General features: G+C 40.4%; 3 protein-coding genes across 3 annotated transcripts; 2 read left to right on the forward strand and 1 right to left on the reverse strand.

Moving 5' to 3' along the window:
* Nucleotides 1-57: 57 nt before the first annotated feature.
* coq6 (coenzyme Q6 monooxygenase) lies at nucleotides 58-9,861 on the reverse strand. The gene is made up of 12 exons (XM_068339633.1): nucleotides 9,498-9,861; nucleotides 8,054-8,188; nucleotides 6,303-6,361; nucleotides 4,479-4,605; nucleotides 3,195-3,325; nucleotides 2,984-3,091; nucleotides 2,717-2,779; nucleotides 2,515-2,622; nucleotides 1,701-1,903; nucleotides 1,372-1,487; nucleotides 725-891; nucleotides 58-161 (listed from the first exon to the last, which is right to left on the reverse strand). The coding sequence occupies exons 1-12, from the start codon at nucleotides 9,697-9,699 to the stop codon at nucleotides 132-134; spliced, it is 1,449 nt and encodes a 482-aa protein (XP_068195734.1). The 5' UTR covers nucleotides 9,700-9,861; the 3' UTR covers nucleotides 58-131.
* Nucleotides 9,862-9,962: 101 nt separating this feature from the next.
* fam161b (FAM161 centrosomal protein B) lies at nucleotides 9,963-15,507 on the forward strand. The gene is made up of 9 exons (XM_068339401.1): nucleotides 9,963-10,097; nucleotides 10,798-11,020; nucleotides 11,100-11,608; nucleotides 12,590-12,900; nucleotides 13,963-14,081; nucleotides 14,168-14,335; nucleotides 14,460-14,559; nucleotides 14,647-14,813; nucleotides 15,048-15,507. Exons 2-9 carry the CDS (start codon nucleotides 10,809-10,811, stop codon nucleotides 15,127-15,129), a joined length of 1,668 nt encoding a protein of 555 aa, XP_068195502.1. The 5' UTR covers nucleotides 9,963-10,097; nucleotides 10,798-10,808; the 3' UTR covers nucleotides 15,130-15,507.
* Nucleotides 15,508-18,106: 2,599 nt separating this feature from the next.
* On the forward strand, nucleotides 18,107-19,439 carry ngb (neuroglobin). The gene is made up of 5 exons (XM_068339341.1): nucleotides 18,107-18,204; nucleotides 18,340-18,346; nucleotides 18,580-18,714; nucleotides 18,816-18,935; nucleotides 19,054-19,439. Exons 1-5 carry the CDS (start codon nucleotides 18,107-18,109, stop codon nucleotides 19,204-19,206), a joined length of 513 nt encoding a protein of 170 aa, XP_068195442.1. The 3' UTR covers nucleotides 19,207-19,439.
* The last annotated feature ends 206 nt before the right edge of the window (nucleotides 19,440-19,645 follow it).

Raw genomic sequence — 19,645 nt, forward strand, 5'->3', positions numbered from 1 at the left:
GGGCAATAACAACATAGTGCACTACATTATAATGCAAACTCAAAAATGAGTCCCAAAATCACGTAAAATATATCTTTATTTTTTTACATTTGCAATTTTTACAGCAATAGAAGATCCACAACACTACTGCATCACTTGCTTGCAAACGCCATGATCTGCTCCTGCAGAAGCAAAAGAGTCAAAGATGGTCATCCTCCGGAACATCTAAGTAAATTTTGAATCATGCTTGCTAAAAGTAAACGAGCGAGCAGATGTCTACACAAAAACTGCAAACCGATGAACTCACAACATTTAATGAGGAAAAAATGTCCTGTTTAACTTTGTGCCTTCACAGTGAAATGCCTTTACAACCAGTTATAGTTGTGTTGGTCTGAATCACTTAGTAGGGAATAAAATCATTTCACATGAGTGGTCGGTAATAAAAGGGGTGTGAAAACACAAGCCAACACCGCTGTCCGCTGCCCTAGAGCCAGCCCTGAACCCCACCCACACACTTTTGGTAACACTAAATTTGGGGCTAAACTTAGATGCCATAGTAGTAGGTTCAGAACCCTGGAAATTATAGACACCGCTAAAGTAAAGCTCTGTGTAATCAGAAAAGAAGGTGCAGGGTGTGGTCCTACTGGGGGTGGAGCTTAGGGATGACAGGTGGTTGATATTATCTTCCTGATGGTCAGTTTTCCCAGGGAAGATATGTTTGGATGTAAATCCCAGAGGAACTTACTTTTAGCAATGGGAGCATGTTGGTGGCCTGCAGACCAAAGGTGCGTAGGAGGACGACTGGAGCAGCGTTGGTGGAATAAAGTCGTTTCATGAGGTCGATGGCGGACATCATGGGCAGATTGTGTCGCTGGCGTTCGGTTTCGTACTCTAACAAATGCTGAATCGCTCCTGCACAAATAAAGACGAAACTGGGGGTTAACCACTGAGGACAAGTTTGAAATGGATTCTATGCAAAATAACTTAATGTTTCAGAGGTTCACGAATCAACCATCTTTAACTAGTTTCCTGAAACATTAAAATCCTCTGAAAATAAGAGGACGTTGCAAAAATCAAGCATCATCATTGCATTTTGACAGTTTATTTCTTAAAAGCATTCATGTGTGGTATTCCTTAAAGTTCTGTGTGTCTGTCATCTTTTCTACATTAAGTCAATACACTGCTGCTATTTATTTCTAAGTTGAATTAAACATAAACACGAGTCACCATAACAGGATGTCCCCTTTTTATCCTACACGCACACACGCAAAAATCAAATAAATGTTACCAGAAGACCTGATGCTTTTTAGCTTCAACTATGGAAAAGAGCTTAGGGGGGAAACCACCATGGTATGGTTGCAGCGCTTGTGTCTGTTTGGAAATGTCACTGACCCAGGTCCTTCCCATTAAAGGCTGCCTGGCTCAGGAGCTGTGTGAGACAAGCCACATCCCCAAAGCCCAGATTGACTCCCTGACCCGCCAGAGGATGGACACGATGGGCTGCATCCCTGCAAAGACAAACAAATCCCCTGGCCTTATCTCTGTTCAAAAGCAGTCAGCTCAATGTATGATATTTAATGCACCATGCACGATCTAGGTGCCATTCCCCTTGCCTGTGAAGTAAATCACTGGTTGAGAAAATACAAAAAATCCATGATTTGATCACTTAAACATAAGTGCTGCAAGCCATTATTATTTATCTACTTAACCAGCTATCTTACCCAATGAGAGCTACCCGGTGTCTGGTATACTCTGACGCATGACCCATGCCCAGAGGAAACATGACGCGGGACTTTGGTCCAATCCCTGCCACACTGGGAGGAAGCTGCCGCGGTGAACCTGCAGACGGCATGATGGCTGAAAGGGCACCGCGGAACAGGGAGCCCGCCGTCTCAATCAGCTCGGACTGGTTCTCATTACTCCACTGTTGTGCAGGCACAGACGGGCAAGAAGACAGACATTCAGAAAAGAATAAAAACTGACCATAAGAGAGAGAAAACAGACATTATTCCTTTGACTGGACAAAGAAATTAGCTGACACAGGAGTAAGACTAAAGTACGGGCCAGCAAAAGTGTCCCCCTCCTCTCTGACTGGTTTGGCAGAGCTGTGGGAGCTAGGCTGATTAAAAGAAGATGCCGGCCAGGCAATGCAGTTGAATTAGCCCTGTTTGAAAAACATTCCATGCAGTAATGGTCGACATTGGTCGACCACAGGTTTAATTAGCAAACCAGTCCTAAAACCCAATGTGACTCAACCGTGGTGACCCTGTCCATCAGCAGGCCCAGTAAAAATAGCAAGCTTGGGAAAAGGGAGGTTCTCCAAACAGAAAGATGACAATGAAATATTAGTATTGTGTAAAGTTTGGCCTAAACAATGACAAAACTGTTTGTGTGAATCACTAAAAAAACAGCTTGACACGTGGATGGACAATCCCTGCAAAGGATGCCACACACAAACACTGAAGTGTTGCAATATCTTGCTGACACACATGGAAAATACAGCATCAGCATTAGAAGGGATGGAACAAAACTCACAAAAGCAGAGTTAATAGCATCAACAAAGCTCTCCTCATCCATCTCCAGAAGCTCCTCCGCAAGTTGATGACTGGTCGACCACACCAGAGAGCTCTCCGTGTCCGACAGCTGCAGCACAAAGCATGGACTCAGATATCAGACATGTGACTGATGGATATTTAGTAACAATTTAAATAGAGCACAAATAATGCAGATATATTACCGGTAACATTGCAATGGGTCCTGTTGGGAGGAACCTCTGCCATGCAACAATGTTTTCTGTGGGCTGTCCAACACAAATACAACATCACACTGAGAAAATTGTCATGTTACACTTTTGGGTCCACACTGTGACACAACTACTGTGAAAACATTGTGTGAAATCACTCTGTAACATAAGATGTTGTGTATGTTTAAAATGTAAAAATAAAGTATACAGGGCGTGATGCATAGCACAAAAATTACACTCTGTACCAAGTGGAATGCCAACCTCTGATAGGTGCAGCACAGCAACCACAGCAGATTGGTCATAGTTCCACTTAACTGTGGGGATCCCCAACGCCCGTCTCACCATAGAGTTTGCTCCATCTGCTCCGATCTGAAAAAAGGAAAAAGAAGAAGAAAAAAAACAGATAAAGAAATGAATATACCTGTAATTGAGAAAGTGAGAATGATGAAAGCTTGAATAGACTCAAACGAACCAGCAGCTTGGTCTGGACAGTCTCTCCGCTGGCCAACCTGACCTGGACCCATGGGATTGAGTCGGCTGCCTGGTGAGGCATGGGCCATGTGTACTCCACCACCCTGGACCTGTATTTGACTTGTACATTATCTGACAGACAATCAGGACATTAAACTGGTGTCAACAAACGCAGCGCACTAGAAAATAATCAGCATTTCGTAAATAAAAATGACAACTGGTGAGATTATCGCACAAAAGGTTTGGTTTTGGGTCCTGTGTATCATCACCAAAATGAGTGCTTTGCTACTTTTTTGGTCAAAGATGGTGTGCTTGCAACCAGACGACCTATAAAGCACCTCATAAAACACCACTGGTTTTCCTCCTCTGGTGCATAACTGCTGCCGAAGTTCACATTTGACGGTCTACTTAATGGTTTTGGCGTGCAGCATCACACTTGCTAATAGTGTTTATCTACAAGAAGACCACACCGCACTTGACACATGGTGCCAACTCACAGAATATTTCACTTGAAGTGCTCCTCTTCCTAAAATATGAGCAGCTGGACATCCCAAACATGAAAGGATCCTGCGCTTTCCTGCCAACTAGAGGCAGGACAGATCCACAAAACAGATACTGGTTTCTTTACACACATTTCAAACATGAGTTTTCAGTGATTGGAAGGCAGGGCCACACTGAAACCAGCTGGTGCGGCACGCAACTCTCATGTGTTGCATTAAGCCTAACATCACTGCTAAAATGAGAGGAGAGAGAGGTGGACAAATGGGAGTCATATGAGGCAAAACCGCACATCTGTCGTTTGGTAAAAAGTGCTGAAAAGTGTTTATAAATATGCCACTTTAACTGTTCGGCACAAGCAGACTTTCATTTTATTTGCAAACCTCACGAAAGTTGGTCTAAGGTCAAAGTCGTGTAGCACAACACGCTGTCACGGCTTCAATGTCCTGAGAGGTGGCGAGGTTAGGATCACATGACAGCTTTAAATAGGTCACTAGACCAGTTCACGTGTCCTTAGACGGTGCCGAACATCTGAGTTCCAAAAATGTGGGGTTTTGATTGAAATTGCAGGAAAAGCATGGGCAGCTCCAAGGCTTTAAGTTGTCCTTGAATAGAGTCACTGGGAGAGAGTACAAATAAGCAAAAACCTGGTGGACAGGATGGGATAAATGTGGCATCACTAGCTGCCAGACTCCACATCCATTAGGCAGAGGGAACAGGAATCAAGAGGTCTTACAGAGCTCCGCTACTGTGTGCCAGTTGTTTCACTCGTGAACTCCAGGCTTACCGGGCAGACTGTCCAGCTGTTCGGTGAGCGCCGCCACAACGATGTCGTTCTCCACAATGTATGCCATCTCCTCCTGCAGGTTCTCCTTATCGAATGTGATCAGGGCGTCAGAGCAGGCATCCCAAACCTAAATGAGAGGCCCATTATGCTTGCGGTCTTCAAGTCTCTCCTTAAATGCATCCCCCTCTACCTATATATAGCTGGCCATAGAAGTTTTACTTCACTGAACTGTACACATCAAGGTTGTTAGTTGCAGGAGGTTGGCACAACCTACAGACATCAAACTTTCAGTGATGAGGGTCATCACTCGTACGTGATGGCCAACAAGAGCTTGATGGAACTCCCTGAGGTGCACGACCGAATGACATTTTTGTGATGTGGATTTTTGCAAACATTTTTTTTGGAAACACAAATAACAAATGACATGTTTGCGAACATAAAGACAGAGTCAATATTTATCCACCAACTAAAAGTGGCAGAATTAGATATAGTTGCAGGCTTCTGTAATTCCAGCCCTGTAAGCAACATTTCAGTTAAACATGAGGGGGTGAAACATGTTTGCACAAGGTTAATTCTCTCTTGGCTTGTAACTATGGTGACAGAACCCATCATTCTGCAGTAATATGCTGCTGCACTACTTTTTTCCAACGTGCCATAAAGTAGGGGGATATGCCCTACAGAAAACCACTAATGGTAGTGGGTTTGCAGCTTGTGATAAGTGGTTTTTAAAGAAAGATTTACTGAGACCAACCCAAAAATTGTTTTGGTTTTGTTTAATGCGAGGAAAAATGATGCAGCTTTCGGGTGAACTCGGTTACTATATACTTTCAGTACGAGTTTTGAACAATGCAATTCCTGGCAACTTGGAAAAAAAATGTGAGCAAAATTACGCGTTGATGGCAAGAACTCTGTGTGGCTTCTATTCAAATCCAAACCCTCAACCCTTACTGGATATTTAAGGTGGAAGATTGCATGGAAAGAATGTCATTTAGATCGGATGTACAGTGCATACTTTCCAGCACTATGGCTGTAGATGTATATGACTGAGATACAATGAGCAAACCTGCCAAAACAGTGGTAGCAGAATGAAAGTATAATGGAGGAGGTACACTACCATAATCACTGTAAGGCACTGCATGATGACATCTTAGCCCTAGAGCGAAACTCTGCGGTCGAGTGTTTGGTACACACCAACCACATCTTACAAGACGGACTGAGCCTGCACCCACAGTCGTAAAGCGGGTTTACTCTGCTGCAAACAACCGCTCTCCTAATCTGTCATCTTCTCTCTGTTGTTCACATGAATCTTCATAATTAGAAGATACATGGAGTGAGTACCAATTTGAAGACGTCAACATGATTTATTTCTCATTTAGAAAATGGCTTTAATAAATAAAATGTGAAAGGACGGCAAACAATCCAATGTTACTACTTAGTATTCATATTGGCATAGATCACACAACGCTGTTGAACCAGCACACATTGCTATGTACTACATATGATACTACATCAATGTGGGGATTGTGGATTGTTCATTAAGATGATTGGAAGTGTCATAAATGCTCTTCCACCATGTGGCCTGACCTCGGTGACATAAACACAGTATGCCCATAAATAAGACATACAAAGACAAACTCAAGTTGTGTAACAGAAAGATTTCAGGATGTTCTGTGCTGCAGTGTTGGTTTTAGTTATTTTGGTCCATCTCTAAATTACATTTTTTCTGAAATTTTGACATAACCGTTCAAACCGAGCTGATGTACCCTTGGGTTGTGCAAAATTTAAAAAAAAACAAAACTTGTGAAGGAGAGAGGATCCACATACCTGCATCTTTTTATAGGGTTTGCACCTCATCTTTGTGATTTGCTCCCATGCTCCGATACCTGTGTACACAAACCCATTTACAGAAACATCACTAAACAATTCAAAAGTAAGGTATGCCAATGTTTTGAAAAATAACTATTCAGTGTAAGAAAGCAGAAAGTTAAAGTCCGTTCAATGAAACTAAATACAATGAAGCTGAAAGAGAGTAACAAAGTTAGAATTTTTAGTTCTAAAATGACTGATTTTTGTGCTGTAACTTCAGTCTACATGATTTTTTTTTTTTTATTGTAAAGGATAACCAGTGTTCCAAAGGTTTTGGACAAGCCACTTTAACTTTTAGAGCAGGTGCTGGTGAGGTGAAAACACAATTAGGCACAAGGTTTAAACAGACTTGGACCCACTGTGTCAATGTTAAATAAAATCTCTGAACATATAAGAGTGACCTCTGCAGTGTGAACAAATAGGATCCAAATGAAAGACGTTACTTGAGATTTTAACTGAGGTTTAGAGTCCCCAGTTCACTTGTATAACACATTTTTGATGGTGGAAGGAAGTTAGAGAACTTAGAGAACACCCACAGAGACACAGGCAGAACATGCAAATTCCATCCAAAAACGTCATAAGGTGGAATCAAACCCTGCTTGCTGTGAGCCACCGCCTACCCACCTCCCCACCGTTCTGACCACGTCGAGGTGTTTATTCCTTTGTTATAATTTTTATGACCAAACTAAAACATTGAATATTTTTTGAGACACTTTAACTGTGTTTGTTACTTTTGTATATCTGGAGTGAGAAAATAACTTGAGAAAACAACCAGTCTCAGCTGAGAAATTACTGGAGTGACACCAAATGGCGCAAATAGTGCAATAATTGATCAAATAATTGGTCATTGATTATTAGCATCAGCTCTAAAGTGAAAGGAAAATGCTAAGGATTTACTATTTCCAGCTTGACAGATGTGAGGATTTGTGGACTTGTTTGTTACATATGATGGTAAATGAGACTTTTATTCTTAGACTGAAAAAAGAAGACATTTAAAGAAATTTTTTTTGCACTCTGAGAAATTGCCATCAGCATTTTTAACATTTATTACCTAGATCTATTATCTATCTACTCTTTTCTAAAATATTGCAGAAGATAGATAAAATATTTGTGAATCACAGCTCTTGCTTAGTCTTAAATCTCTGCCATATGGTTCATTGGTGAGAGGCAAGTGTTAAAATCACTGGCTGTGTGCCAGTGCATACGATTAAAAAAAGCACAGATCTGAATGATACTCATGTTTAGATATTTGTAATGGATATTTGACCCAAAATAGCAAAGTTTGAGCACAGAGCATCATTCATGGACAACATAATCAAGCTTCGATTACTGTGCACTTTTTTGGATATGACTTTAACAGCCATGGCTTTAACAATAGTTTAGGATTGAGTATAAGAAAAAAAAAGCTGTTTCAGGACATCTCAGGTGACCCCTCACACAACGAACAATTGAGGTCAGATGTGATCCCTGCAAAGCCTTCATGCCTGGACTGTCTGATCAACAGCTTACACTGAGCCATTTTAAAATCTAGCAGGACAGCCTTATGACAGGAAAATGAGCTAATCATCAAGGAAAGAATATTTTGCTTTATTCTCTATCTTTGGTGAAACTGCCCTTTTTAAATCGACAAAGCACTTCAAAAAAATATAACAACAAAAAATGTTAAACATCATTTGACAATGTTTTCAAGCTGTTAGTGTATACTGTACTGCTGAGGAGGGTGGCAGAGCCAGGACTGATGGAGCTGACTCTGGTGCTGTAGGTGTCTGGGACTTTGTCCATCACTTTCTTGTTTCCCGCTTCAAGTAGGAGAATCTTCTTACCAAACAAGTTAGGATCCATGCCTGGCAAAAATGATCCAAACTTTATGTATACATAATATACAGCCAGAAACACAATTATTCAATCCCCATTGTATATTTGACATACTGAAAAAGCATGTAACTGCTTGCAATAAACAAATCACACAGGTTTTTCCACAGTTGGATGCTGTACAAAATTTTTTTCAGGTCTAAATTCATGATGAAACAAAATGGTAACTTTATTGAGACATTTCAAATGAATTTTTTATTTGTGTATTGCAAACAGCTGATATATATATATATATATATATATCATATCTCATATATATATATATATATATATATATATATATATATATATATATATATACCATATCTCATATATATATATATATATGAGATATGGACCGTCTGAACAGACTCATCGGCAGAGCGGGCTCAGTGGTCGGGCTGAGCCTGGACTCTGTGGATATGCTCCTGGAGAGCAGGACCATGTCTAAAATTAAGGCCATCATGAACAACACCAGGCACCCCCTACACACCACCTTCTCCCAGCAGTGAAGCACCTTCAGCGGCAGACTGCTGTCACACAGCGCCTCCACAGAGAGGCTGAGGTCCTCCTTCGTGCCCCGTGCCATCAGGGGGTACAATGACTCTCTCAGGAGGAGCGGGGGGGAGGTGGCGAGGTCAGCACGGGGTTGAAAATGGATTTAATTTAATTTAAATTTAATTTTATACTGTTGTGTATATATATATATATAAAATTTATTTATTTATTTCTTATACTGTTTTTATATTTTCATTCAATTTTATACTGTTTAGATTTTATTTTATACTGTTTATATTTTAATACTGTAATATTTTTAAATTTTATACTGTTTATATTTTTAGTTATAGTTTAGTATATAAGTCCTGTTAGTGCTGCATGTGCCTGTCTGTTAGTGTAATGTATGTCTTGTGGTATGTCCTGTGATGTCAGTGTTTCCTTTTCTCCTGGTGTTTATCCAGTATTATTTGTTAAGTAATGCCTGAGCAGTGGATATATGCAATTTCCTCCGGGATTAATAAAGTATCTATCTATCTATCTATCTATCTATATATATATATTAGTATATTATTCCAATTCAGCTTTTACGATTGAAAACTTGTGCTGCCAACTGCCATAGTTTGAGAACTTGTTACCTGAAGCCAGAACTCTCAATCAACAATCAATGTGTTTTTACATTTTAGAGTTTTTGAATACTTATCTGAGGAAATAGAAGTTTGGTTGAATTATGATATTGTCAACAGAACAATAAGTGACGTCAGACGTCCAAATTTGTTCACGTGTGGTCGAGAAGGCATTACTTACCCAAGGAACAAGCCATTGCAGAGCCAACCATTCCTCCCCCTGATATGATAACATCATAAACTTCATTACTGCCTGAATCTTCCCCGGGCTCTGCAGCCACTAATCCCCGAGTCACTAATTTAAAAACAGATAAATTCTTCTCAGCAATGAAATAACGACCGAGCCCATTTAAGGCCATCGTCGCCTTTGTGAGTTTATGCATGATTCTGTCTTCACATGAAACAAACTCCACATTAAATACGAGAAACGATCCTAACTTGAAGGTCTGGGTGCGTCAATGCGACACCCAAACAAACGTCTCTCCTTGACGATGTCCTAATAGCAGCGGTTGTTTCCCCTGTACAATCCAGCCATGTTGTGTTGACAAGCGCTCCACGTGATATACTTCCGGGTTCGCGACCAATCACAGGAGACGTACGTGCAAGGCGACGTTACAGCGCCTGTCCACAAACAGCGCTAACGCCACCGAAACTGAGAAGTTTCAGTTTCGGTGGCGTTCAGTTCAGTCGCGTTTTGTTGTTCTCTGAAGGCTGTATCCCGCCGGAGTTTTCTGTTAGCATCACCAATGAGCTGTGGTGTGTCATCAGCGGAGACACAACGGTAGGAGTTGGGAAGACGCTGCGATTCCGGGGAGCTCACCCTAAAACTCGTTTTTTTTTTTTTTAGCAGCTTGGTGGTTCGTATTACCGTAAATTAAAAATTTAAATTTAGAATTCCCTTTAAACCCGTTTTAATTATGCAAACATGTCCAAGGGGCTTTGTTTTGTTTTGAAGTGTGAGAGTAAATATTTGCAGACAGTCAGTAAACGCACATTTACATCACACACGGTGTTAAGGGAGCGTAGGGCTGGTTGCCATGGTAACGTGTTTACCAAGCATGGCGGCGCACTTTGTAGCAGGTTCGATGAATCCTTCTGAAAATAGAAATACAGGCACCTTGAGTTATATTACAATATTAAAATAAATTACTTTTCCTTACTAGTATTATTATTTTTATTCAAATACTCACGAACTTTTTATTCAATATGAACTCTATATACGAACATGAATAAACCAAGTTAAACTCCTCCATGACAACTGTCAGAAAAAGCCCTCATAACTTTCTGCAGGAAATATTCAATTTGTTATTATTGAACAAAAATTAAATAGCCTCCCCTCTTCATTTGAATTGAACTTTATATCTTACACTTACTTACTTATTTTTTTTCTGTAAATATACAGAGACCAAAAGGTTGGACTATATGAAGTATGTTCACAGGAATATTCAACCTTTCATGACTAAATTTCATTTCCCTCGCAGGTCAGAGCAACATGTCAAAGCAGGAGACTTTCCTGCAGGATAACCTCAGGTCAGAGTTGATCCTCCAGCAGCAGATAAAGGCCCTGAGTGAAGCCCTCAGGCAGCAGCTGTTAGAGACAGAGAAGAGACACAGTGAGGAGCTGGAGAGGAGGGTTACTGAGAATGCTCGACTGTCAACAGACCAAGACTCCAGGGATAAACCTGAAGCGAACCATCAAGCCAAGTTGGTTTTCTAATTGTAACAAAAGTTTTGTAATAAATATGGTACATCTACTTTCTTATTGACCTTGATTTTCTTTCAGGTTTAATGTAATGCCAAGATCCACTTCTGACAAAGAGACATTTCACCACCCGAGAAAATCAGAGAGGCCTAACACACCTTGTCTAGACTGGCGGTTTCCAACAAACCAAAATCATTATTTAGTCAAGGCTTGCATGGTGACTTCTACCGGGACTCATCAGTGTGAACGACTGACTTCATTTAAAACAACCCAGATGAAAAAAGAGGAAGAGGCAGAGGCTGAGTGTCAGAAGAAATTCTGTGCTAGTCCAGTTCCCTGCCATGTTATTCAGCCCTACTATCAGGAAATGATGGCGCTGAGGGAGAAGGAGAGGGAGCAGGGCCGTGAACAGAGGAAGGAGTTCTTGCTGTCCATTCAAAAACCTTTCAGCTTCCAAGAGAGAGAAAGGGTGAAAAAGGAGAAACACCTAGCAATGTTAAACCAAATGTTTAAGGCCCAGAAAAACAAGACTGAGGCTCTTAAGCCCTCTGGGAAAGTGGTCAAAGATTCTTCATCTTCAGAACCGAAGGGTATGTGTCCTTTTGCAACTGGATGATAATAATAATAATGGATTCGATTCATGTAGCGCTTTTCTGGACACTCAAAGTCGCTTTTACATTTGATCCATTATTCATTCACTCCTCATTCATACATGGTGATGGTAAGCTACGTATGTGCCACAGCTGCCCTGGGGCAGACTGACGGAGGCGTGGCTGCTACTCTGCGCCTACGGCCCCTCTGACCACCACCGGAACAATCACACACGTGATGGTGTCTAAAGGGCTGTTTTGGTATAATAACTGGAGAGACCAGATCCTTTGTAACTGTGTCACATTTTACAGACATTCTTTGGCAGATTCCACTCCTTTTTGGTGTGTCACATTTACAGCCAGGAAGACTGGCTTGTGACCTTTTGTTAAGAAGTCAACTAAAGACCTTTTCCTTTAAAAAAATTTAGACACTTGAATTGAGAAAACCATAGAAAATATTCATGATAATTTAATATATTATTTTCATTCAGATGTCTCATATGCAATCTTTTAGATGCCCTGAATCTCTGTTCGGGAACTGCTGGTATCAATAGACATGAGATGTAATACCTCCAAGTATTCATAGTAGTTGATGTGTCCCGACATGTCCTGCAGATCGTCATGTTGTATCCAGCTGTCTGATAGACACAAGACAACATTATAAATACATGATGTTTTCTTTTCATGTTGCTAAAATTCATGAAACTCGTTCGTTTTATAGAATGAAAATCTCTGATTCTTACTTCACAGAGGTAGTTAGTATTCATATTTCAAATGGATGAAAAAGTAGTTGTTTGTGTTGAATTCAATGTAGACTTCTCATCAGCCTTTTGGGAACAAACGCAACAAATTAAGCACCTTTTCTGAATGATACATCGTGTTTGTAGACTAAATTATGATGTTGATAATCTAACTTATCTAACACAATTTATGCAGTGGTACAGCTTTATCTTTTTCCTGACTTTGTGGAATTATGTGCAGATCAAGAAGATATGAAGCCAGTCCATTGTCAGAAAACAGGACAGCAGAGGAACCTTTCTGCTTCTGGCAGCCCGAAGCTTTGTATTGCTGAGCGCAACAGAAAGGAAAAGTTAGGATTCCTCTATGAGAGTCCCACCTTCCATCCCAAAATCATCCAGCAGGTTCCTAACTTTAGCAGGCTCCACAAAGCCTTGCAGACAGAGGGGCTGAGAAAAACACAAAGTAAAGATGAGATAAAATGTCAGCCATTCCATCTGAGGACATCGGCTCTCCCTGCAAGACGATACAGGAGGAACCATGGAAACACACAGGTAAAATGATACTACTGCGTTGTTTGCTCCCAAAATATTAGTTTTTACCATGGTTTTCTTTAGTGATTATTAGCTATTGCTATTTACTTCAGTGCAGCGTTTCCTTTGTAGCTTCATATTAGTTAAATTGATTTTATGGAAGATGTATGTTCAACAGATTTGTCAGAGGTCGTGATTTTGGAAAGCATGCTTCCAAGGAACAGTGATATTCTCAATAAGTACATCAGTAAAATTAAAATATAATAATAACAATGGCTGTTTTCAAGAGCCAGTGTCTACAGCTGAATTACATAAGACAACATCCAGGATTTCAAAACACCAGATGGCTTCACACGAGTTTTTTATTACTTCTCTGCTTGATTGATGGATCAAAAAAACACTCACCCACCACTTCTCTTTATCAGTGGGGATAAGGAGCCACTAGTCGTGCTTAAAGCTGGTGCTGTTATACATGATAAACATTGCAAATTGTCAAAATACCTGCAAAGCCCAAGTATAGATGATTACAGCAAATATAGTATTATAAATTTACCGTAATTAGAGCAAATCTTGAGAGAATATAGCTATCTGTCATGTGGTCCTGTAGTCCCTCCATAACCTGAACTTTTATTTCATATATTTGTCAAGGAGCTTCTATCGATTTGCATTTGAATTCCCATTTTATCTTCGTGTAGGTCTTTTGCTTCATAATCAAATATTTGTTGGACAGGGGAAGTTCATCTTGGCACATCTGTTAATTCCCTCTGTTTTGTTGGTGCATTTTGACTTAAAGTCACAAGCATTAAATTGCCAGAATTCTATACATAGACTTTATAGAGCAGAATAAAGATTTTATCTCTCTGATGTTTGACATTCATAGGCAGGTTGTGTGGTTAATTCTTTTTCATGCAAAAGGTACCATCGCCTCGGTCAAAAATCGCTGCACAGATTTTTACTGTCCATGAAAAGACTTTCATGCTTACATCTGGCTTTAAGATCAAATTGGATATTTATTTTTCTGGATTTACATTTGCATGATTTAAACTTAAGTTGAGCGAAAAATATTTTTCTTCTCATCCACAGGAACCCCAAATAAGTAATCTTCGTAGAAGCAAGTCACTTGGCAATTTAACGTCACTGTCCAAAGACACACTCCCAATTTACATCACAGATGCTGTGAGAAAGCGAAGCACGGCTGTCAGGTGACTCGGATTGTAATGGAACTTCCTCCACAGTTAAGGAATACTTTCAAATATGTAGTATATTTACTGGGTTTTTATTTTCACAGACAGTCAATTGAAATGAGGAATAGCAAAAATCAGGAGAGTACAGACTGGTTGCAAAAGTACCAAATGAGATCCCAGGCCATGAAGAAAACGATCGCTCTTCATGCAAAACTGCTGGACCCACACAGCAGCTGGAAGGAAGTGCATAATGAAAAACTACAGCACCATCGGTAAGTATGGGTCAAGTGAGGTCACTCATTCTCCAGCTACTACATGCAACCTTTTCAACTTGCAGTGCAACAAGCACACACGGCCGTCTTAGTAGCTCAAACTATAATCTTCTCTAATGTGAAGGAGGGCTGACCAGCAGAGGATGAGAGAGTACACGATGGATTTAAGAGATATGAAGGCACGGGTCAATGATCGACCTTTTTTGTTTGAACAGGTGACACAGGCAAGTAACACAGGAAACTGAGGAGATGACATCACAGTGTCAATGAGATGCTCCTTCAGACTAACTTTGAGTTTTTTTTATTGGCAGAAAAATGCAAAGGCTCAGGCAGAGCGAGTATACAGAAACAAGCTGGAGAATGTTGGCATAAAGGAGCAATTTGTTCAAGAAAATGGTGAAACAGTGGAAGGAATATCCATGTCATCTGTTTCTGAGGTTGACACGAACGAGAAAGATAACTACAGCAGGCATGCAGGGTGAGAATTTTTAGTTTTGTTCATACACTATGTAATACCACTATGTCTGGTAAAATTATGAATAGCACTGGTGTCAGAGAGCCAAGGACATCATGTGGTTTGGTCATATTGCATTACATAATTTTCTAAGCTTGCCCTGCAGCCTTCAGTGAAGAAATGACAAATACTAAAGCCAAGTAAAAGTTCATTGTAATTATAATACAGCCATTTCCTAACCCAAAATGTCTGATTTAGGGAAGAAAATGCAGATGACGGGAAGGAAATTGAAGATGTGGAAGAGAAGAGCGTGAAGTCCAAAGGGGAAGAAATGCCATGATCAAAGGTTTCAAGCACCACAACGTTTTTTGTGGGCTCCCTGCTAGAAAATAACACTGTCCTCAAAAAATGTCACAAAAAAAATCACAGGAAGGGTTTGATAGTTTAAGATTTGTAACTGTAAATGATGAAATGACTATACATTAACTTTACAAGCACATATGATGGACAATGTAGGAATAGTTTACAGAGCTGTAAAAGTTAATGAGTGATTAATATTTTTTTATTTGACATGTATGTATATACTGTGTATACACGTGCATGTATATGTTTATATAATTTACATGCTAATTTTGGTTCTGAAACTACACTTTTGCAATGGAATACAAACACTGTAATTTAGAGGATGAACTCTTGGTTACCAGAATAAACAGAAAAAGTGGGAACAAAAAAATCAGAGCACCACACTGTCTGCGACATAAATTTGTGTTTTACCCAGAAACAAGAAGATTCTATCGTGAAAAGAAATTGTCAAGCTTTTACAGTGAGATATTGAGATTTATTTGCTTGGTTTTTGTTTTATATTCTTTTAAAAAAGTGTAGTAAATGTATATTTTCTAATTAGGCGGGTCCCGTGTCCTGTGAGGACACTAAGCGTCTGACATGTGACTCTCTCAGATGGTTGGGTTAATGTTCCCAGCTGTTTCTACACCCACACTACCACCTAAATAAACAGTGCAAAGAGACAAATTTAGTGGTCTGCTCCAAGCCTGCAGACCCACATCAAATATGCTTGTACGCTGACCTCCATTTGTCCTTGTACAACACGAATAGCTGACTTCCAGGAATTGTAGAGATTATTTATACACGCAAGCCACATGGGAATGCATATGATTGTAATCGAAACGTAATCATAGAGAACTGCACATGCCATAAATCAGCGCTACTTGTTGGAAGCCATTGTGCTATGCATTAAGGCTGCTAAAGGAATGAATATTTGTAGGGCTTCAAAATAGGACATAGAAAAGCTATGAGTAAATTTGTAACATTACTAAATCCCTCATTAAAAATGAACTAATGCATTCAATATTTTACATGATCCAATTAAATAAGCATCAGTTAGTTACTCATAATTAAAAAGACTAAAGCACGGAATGTTAAATGCTATTACACAGTGCTACAGGTAATAAATATTGACACAGTCCAGCAATCGTGATCTCAACCATCACATGACAAAGCTTCAAGGGCTCCATCCTGTCAGGTTGTCATGGGAACCCTGTATCCCTCCCCACTTCGCCTCGTAGTCCCTCGGCAGAGCGCTGTGCACCTCTGATTCCCCTGGTGCATAACTGAAATTTATGTCACGAGTCCTGTTAGATATTATACAAGTGAAATCCTACAGTCTGTGAAATGTGTAAGGGAGTTAGCTACTTCATTACACACAAGGTTATGTATATAATATGTGACAGTTGGCTCTGCTTAGAAGCTGAACAATATAATTCCTCTGAGGTGATGTGTTCATCTCTTTTATCAGTCTAGCTGTAAAAGATGTTTAATTCTGTCATGTATGAGTTGCTAATGTAGGACGTTGAGGACTTGGTCACTGATAAGTTATTGGAAAATTCCTAGTTTTACATTTTCCTCATTTGTCCTTTTTCTCCTTCATGAGCTTTTTTTTGTGTTTCACCCCACCGCTGTTAAATTACTCATCATCTCAAAGCTGCTCAGCAATTACCATCAGCATAATGGTATATATATATATATATATATATATATATATATATATATATATATATATATATATATATATATATATATATATATATATATATATATATATATATATATATATATATATATATATATATATATATATACCATTACATCCGACAGATGACGGGGATAGCATTAATCATAATAGTACATGTCAGTGGGATGGGATATAATAGGCAGCAGGTAAAACTTTAGTATTTATAGTTGATGTGTTGGAAGCAGAAAAAACAGGCAAGATTAATGATCCTTTCACAATTTGATGGATAGATGATGGAGTCAGAGCGTCTTCAAAACTGCAGACCTTGTAGGGGGTTCCTGATCTGCAATGGTCCAAAAAAGAGTGTTTTAAGTGATGGGGGATGGATCGCTGAGGTTCATCGATGTTAGTCTGATTGGTCCAGTCCAACGAGACGGATTGAATGGAATGGTTTGAGGAAAACAACAATTTGTCATCATGGAGCGACCTTGAACTTATGATCTCACTGTCTGCTCTTGGAGTTGTTCTTCTGAGGTCTAACCTGTCTTTAGTTTGCCTCCCTTACAACTGCACTTAATGAAACGCTCACGCCATCTTCTCTGGTAATTTTGCTGTGTGCACTTCTTGTTTACTTAAAAGATATTGATCATAATTTAGAAGTAATTTCTGTTCCAACACAGTTCACATATCATGTGCATCTGCGGAGTCTTTCATCTTTCGGTCCTTGGTCCACCTGCAGGAGGAGCTGTGGTTCACTGCAGCCTCTTTGGATCAGAAGAGACAGATCCCTCTTTTTCTCCTTCAGTGGCATGAATAATATCCCCGCTGCTGGAGAGAGAGAATATCATGAGGTAAACGGGAAGGAGAGAGAGAGAAAGCAGCCAGCGTGACAGATAAGAGCGTGGCACAACTTGTCTCCCTGACTGCACCGTTGGCCAGGAAAAGAGACAGCAAGTGTATCATAGTATCAGTCAAGGCTTCTGCCCTCACACCCACATTAACACACACTCTCTCACACACAACCTCTCTCACAGATAGAGCCTCGGCTCGGTGAACACTAGAAGTTCAGAAAGAAGACTGAATTCAAGAAGGTACAGTATCTTTGTGTTTGTCTTGCCTGGGAACCATATCTCCTCCAGCCAACTTAATAGCTCAATTAATGTCAGCTCATTTGTGTTTGCTCACTTGATGCTACACTTTGCTTTCCAGGTGTTAGAAGTTCATTCTGTGGATTCACTGCATTTCCCCCCTTAAAGGAACTTATCTTGTCTCTGCAGCCCGAGGGAAGATGGAGATTCTGTCAGAAAAAGACAAGGAGCTGATTCGAGGAAGCTGGGAGAGTCTGGGCAAGAACAAAATTCCTCATGGCATCATCATGTTTTCAAGGTAATGTTTCACACAGGCAACAAGTTTTTAAAATCGCACCACCCAGTGAAGTGACTTGAGACAGAGAAAATGCTATCCTTCCATTAGCAGCTAAAAGTACAAGTGCTGCTTGTTTTTCATGTTGTTACTTAATAGCTCTGGAGTGAGAACATGTAACAGGTGTGGAGAGGGAATTAAGCTAGATCCGTTCCCCACACAGGGACCAGAAGCTTGACTTGTTGCTTGGCGACAGACTGCAAGAATCCACAATTTAGTTTGAGACAGCTGCCGCTAAATCAAACCCTAGTGGGAGAGATTTGTAAATGTTGGATTTACTGATTGATTTTGTGTCTTCATTGATGAGTGGCAGCCCATGCTGAGTGTACATGCATGTAGAGCCGTGTGCTATTTGTCTGTGGCAGACTGTTCGAGCTGGACCCTGAGCTCCTCAGCCTGTTCCACTACAATACAAACTGTGGCTCCTCACAAGACTGCCTCTCCAGCCCAGAGTTCCTGGAACATGTCACCAAGGTGAGCTCTGTTCACACAGTAACAACTACAACTATATACAGGTAATTTGTGCTTTTGCACAGTGATGAACACTTTTTGTGTGTACTTGCGTTTGATCTCAGGTGATGCTTGTGGTTGATGCAGCAGTCAGCCACCTTGACGACCTTCACTCCTTGGAAGACTTCCTGCTCAATCTTGGGAGGAAGCACCAGGCAGTGGGAGTCAGCACCCAGTCATTTGCCGTAAGACTAACTTTTCATAGTACAACTCTTTCAAAAAAGCAATTTCACAACCAAGCGGTGAAAAAGTCACTTCTGTTCTTTTTTTTCTGTCTGTGTTGTTTGTTTTGGACCACTGCAGACGGTTGGTGAGGCCCTTCTCTACATGCTGCAGTGCAGTCTGGGCCAGGCCTACACGGCACCGCTACGTCAAGCCTGGCTCAACATGTACAGCATTGTGGTAGCAGCCATGAGCCGAGGTTGGGCCAAGAACGGTGAGGACAAGGCTGACTGAGACGCAAAGGCTGGAGCTGCTTAGCAGATGCTGTCATCCCACTGAATGTGGTTGGCGTACATTTGCTCTGTGAGTGGGGTCGTGAAGTGTAGCAAATGTGTGGTGTGGTTACACTTGACAAACGGATTGACCAGTCACAGAGTTTATTTCCTTGGTTGTGGGGCTTTAGCTGCCAGGCAATGCTGCTATACAGCTGTGAGGATCTTAGCCAGCCTGCTGAAGTTCTTGTAAGTCCGGACCTGTAACGAGTGCCTCACGCTGAGAAAACGTAACAACCTTGTATATATCGACTTCATATATATTTAAATGATAGCAGTGACTGTTGTGGTCTTTGTGCTGTATCTTAAAAAATTGCACAATTTAATCATACTGAGGTATCACGTTTAAACCGACATGTCTGCTGTGGCCAGCATAGGCAGCTCTCTCTTTAAATGGAACA

The sequence above is a fragment of the Antennarius striatus genome, chromosome 17, assembly GCF_040054535.1.
Source record: "Antennarius striatus isolate MH-2024 chromosome 17, ASM4005453v1, whole genome shotgun sequence".
In the NCBI taxonomy this organism is placed as follows: Eukaryota; Metazoa; Chordata; class Actinopteri; order Lophiiformes; family Antennariidae; genus Antennarius; species Antennarius striatus.

Excerpts from the sequence above, each read along its gene's own strand:
- coq6 (XM_068339633.1), bottom strand. The coding sequence starts at position 9,699 with ATGCATAAACTCACAAAGGCGACGATGGCCTTAAATGGGCTCGGTCGT. Across the intron at positions 6,362-8,053 it reads CTCTGCCACCCTCCTCAGCA|GTATCGGAGCATGGGAGCAA; the intron begins GTACAGTATACA and ends TTGTGTACACAG. Across the intron at positions 2,623-2,716 it reads GACCCATTGCAATGTTACCG|CTGTCGGACACGGAGAGCTC; the intron begins GTAATATATCTG and ends TTTGTGCTGCAG.
- fam161b (XM_068339401.1), top strand. The coding sequence starts at position 10,809 with ATGTCAAAGCAGGAGACTTTCCTGCAGGATAACCTCAGGTCAGAGTTG. Across the intron at positions 12,901-13,962 it reads GGAACCATGGAAACACACAG|GAACCCCAAATAAGTAATCT; the intron begins GTAAAATGATAC and ends TCTCATCCACAG. Across the intron at positions 14,082-14,167 it reads AAGCGAAGCACGGCTGTCAG|ACAGTCAATTGAAATGAGGA; the intron begins GTGACTCGGATT and ends TTATTTTCACAG.
- ngb (XM_068339341.1), top strand. The coding sequence starts at position 18,107 with ATGGAGATTCTGTCAGAAAAAGACAAGGAGCTGATTCGAGGAAGCTGG. Across the intron at positions 18,715-18,815 it reads TCCTGGAACATGTCACCAAG|GTGATGCTTGTGGTTGATGC; the intron begins GTGAGCTCTGTT and ends GTTTGATCTCAG. Across the intron at positions 18,936-19,053 it reads TCAGCACCCAGTCATTTGCC|ACGGTTGGTGAGGCCCTTCT; the intron begins GTAAGACTAACT and ends GGACCACTGCAG.